Genomic DNA, 3,218 nt, shown 5'->3' with positions numbered 1-3,218 from the left:
AATACATGTGCCCTCTTCCCTCCATATGCATCAAACCGAGAATGCCAGCTGTTGTTTGAAGGGGACGTTTTGCAGCGACTAAAGATTCTGCCTAAAGGAAAATGTATGTAGCCATAAAAAAGGCTGCTAACATAAAGCTATGATAAAGCTGCTGAAATCTGGTACTTTTTTTTTGAAGAACGGGGAAGGAGTCTTTACGGTCTGGCTCTGAGTCTATGTCTGGATATTGTGGTGAAGTTTGAAGATAGGTGAAAGGAAACGTGTGAGTCCAATAGATCAGAAGTATTTGAACGCCGGTTCTATTACCTTTTTAATCAGTGTTTTCGTAAGCATTGTTTAAAGAGATATTGACAAATAAAGTAGAGCATAAAATATTTTTTCGTCAAAAACGTGGTTATATTGCTTCGTGGCAAATGAAACATTCAGTAATAGTTGATGGTTGACACGGAGTACCGCTGCTGATTATTTTGTTTTACTGAAAAACAATGAAAAGTGACTATATAAACTCAAACCACAAAACGTCGTTGTTCATTAACTCGCACGTCATCATGTATGGAACGTGTACGTTTCCCTAGCGACAAAGTGTCGTTACTACAGCGGACTGGCATAGCTGGAACTTCCGTTCGCCGCCGCCGATGCCGCTGCGGCCTCCAACACGGCCCGTAAGTAGACCGAGTCGTCGGGCTGACCGTCGAAGAAGTAAGCGGTGCCCACCACCACGATAAACAGGAAGCCCACCAGAAACACCGCGACCAGCATCCTCTGGTGCTCCTTGGCCCACTGAGAGCGTGTCCACCTCGGGTTCTGGATTAGCTGGTCGGTGGCGTCGTCAGCAGTGTCCGCGCAGCCGACTTCCCTCGAGCGTCCACCTTCTGCCCCGCGACGACGGGACTTGGGCGAAGTCTTCAACCTCGTGGTCGAGTCAAAGCTCACCGAATCGCTGCTGCCGTCAATGCCTTCTAGGTTGAGGGTAGTCACGCTTGAGTTCATGTCTGGCTCGCCCGAGCAATGCATTTAGCGGAAGCCTGCACTGCAAATTATTACACAACTTTAAGGGTGTGTTTTCAGCAAAGCACCTAACTTACACCACTTTTCTGTGAAAAATATCTGAAAGGGTGTAATTTACGTAAGCTCAACCTTTGTTCACCCATTTGTCATTTTTAGATGTACTAGAGGTGTATGTGAACAATGACACTCAGGGGTGTTTCCTTGAACACTACACCTATTATATAGAGCATCAATACATATCACATATCAACGGATGCAATCGAACCGCATAACATACGTTTGGTGAAAAGATCGACGCCTCAGCACTTGTTTTCATTTCAGGTTTCGTTCGCTAAATATATCACGCTATAAACTACTTCTATTATATCTAATCGTGAAGATGAAAATGAATGTTCCACGATACTTAGCACCAGGGGTATCGGCTGATCACACTGGATAAAATAAATTGCATGAGATACGGTGTCTTCTGCTGAAAAGACTGTTCGGTCTGCTAATCCACAATACCACAATAAAAATTACCCGACTTGAATGTCAAATCATGAAGAGAATTCAGTAGGCAACCAAATGTTTTCAGCATAGAGTTCCCTAAAATCATTTTGATTACGCAGAAGTAAAGCTATTCAGTTACCTAAATGTTCCTCCTGGTCCGAGAATAAAAAATTTGTATGGACTCAGTTGCGCCTTTGAGCTAAGCGTGAGTGATTGTAAGTTTCTATTACTGAACCTACCAGCACCTTGCGGATTTCAATATAAATTATTTGAAATATCACATATAATCATATTACAATAAACTTGATGCGCCTTGAAAGGCAACCTTAAAATCTTTCGCCTCAGCAGGTAGCAAGGTGCCGCCTTCGAACACCTATAAGTAGGCATGAACTACTGACTTCAGAACGTGTTGCAATACTTATGCCACGCTGGCCCGAATAATGATTGCTTGTGTTACCCATACAATACCTGAATAAAATTAGCTACCTCAAGTTGTACGAAGCTTCAAATGCTGTATCTTCGTATTAACAATTATTGCAATGTTTACTCAACGCATCGCTAAGCTCACAACACTATCTAGTGTAACTCAACGTTTCAGGCTACAAAAATAGGTCAGTAACCACCGCGTGTAATTTTGTTGAAAGCTGTACTATGGCATTATGCTTGAGGCTAAATTTGTGCATTGGCCATACTTTAGCCCTGTTATATCAAAGCCCACTTTTTTTCCTCAGTTCTGTATAGGGTGGTGTATACTTTCTTGCATTTTTTATTTGCCTGCGATTCACTTCTACAGGCTTACCTCCAGAGATGATGCTTTGTGGGTTCCTATTTATAGACAGGTGGATAAGCACCGACTTCAGAAACATTACTCACTTAAACCTTTTTAAAAACTAATTCATTGTGCGCCTTTCACCACTTTCCTGTTAGCGTTTATGATGAACACTTTGACTTATGCTCGAATTCAATTTGTCTAGACACCAGCAATTTCTCATCTGTGCTGTAAACGTAAGTGTAGACCGGAAGTTAAGTGCAGACCAGAAGTGAATCTTCTTAGCGTGAAGCCCTCCAATAAAGGAGCTTAAGGGTGGAAATACGCACCAAGATATCACGTGACGAACAGGAAGCTGCTGAGTAGAACGCAGATGTCACTTTAGAGTCACGTGACTGAAATAAACGCAATGCTCACAATCAGGGACTCGGATTACTTCAATCGAAAACCAGTGCGTCAGTTTTCACGCACAATTGTAATAACACATATTCTATGGTAGCATATACGAGTTTTGGAAGCCCTTTCTTGGACATTATTCTGCAAAACACCGCTTTGTGGCATAATTCCGGTAAACTGTCTACCACTGTCGTTACTACGTGCTTCCACCTTCGCCTTCCTGTCACTTCTATCAATACAAAGCATACAGCGAAACAATAATTCACCTAGAAGGCTATTATAGCTTGCATGAATTCTACAGCAATGCTAGAGCTTTACATGGCCTTTAAAGATTATGTTGGCTACCTGTGTTCATAACAATATAACGCAAGGTACTACTACCACGTTGTCTTCATTCGAAGCTCCTGTACCTAAAACTACCGCTTTGAAATTTTAATTGATAGTTTTTGTTGCTTTCTGAAAGCTCTGAATGTCTGCGCTTACGTAACCCATTTGCAAACATGATGCGGAAAGTGTGATCACCGTCTCTACTATTCAATATGTAGACTACCGGAAA

At 42.0% G+C, this 3,218-nt stretch overlaps 1 protein-coding gene across 1 annotated transcript; it reads right to left on the bottom strand.

The window, feature by feature from the left end:
• Positions 1-332: 332 nt before the first annotated feature.
• LOC119167940 (uncharacterized) lies at positions 333-2,666 on the bottom strand. The gene is made up of 2 exons (XM_075865567.1): positions 2,596-2,666; positions 333-1,025 (listed from the first exon to the last, which is right to left on the bottom strand). The coding sequence occupies exon 2, from the start codon at positions 1,012-1,014 to the stop codon at positions 592-594; it is 423 nt and encodes a 140-aa protein (XP_075721682.1). The 5' UTR covers positions 1,015-1,025; positions 2,596-2,666; the 3' UTR covers positions 333-591.
• Positions 2,667-3,218: the final 552 nt, after the last annotated feature.

The sequence above is a fragment of the Rhipicephalus microplus genome, chromosome 6 (genome assembly GCF_043290135.1).
Source record: "Rhipicephalus microplus isolate Deutch F79 chromosome 6, USDA_Rmic, whole genome shotgun sequence".
Classification (NCBI taxonomy): domain Eukaryota; kingdom Metazoa; phylum Arthropoda; class Arachnida; order Ixodida; family Ixodidae; genus Rhipicephalus; species Rhipicephalus microplus.
This window is presented reverse-complemented; position numbering and strand designations above follow the sequence as displayed.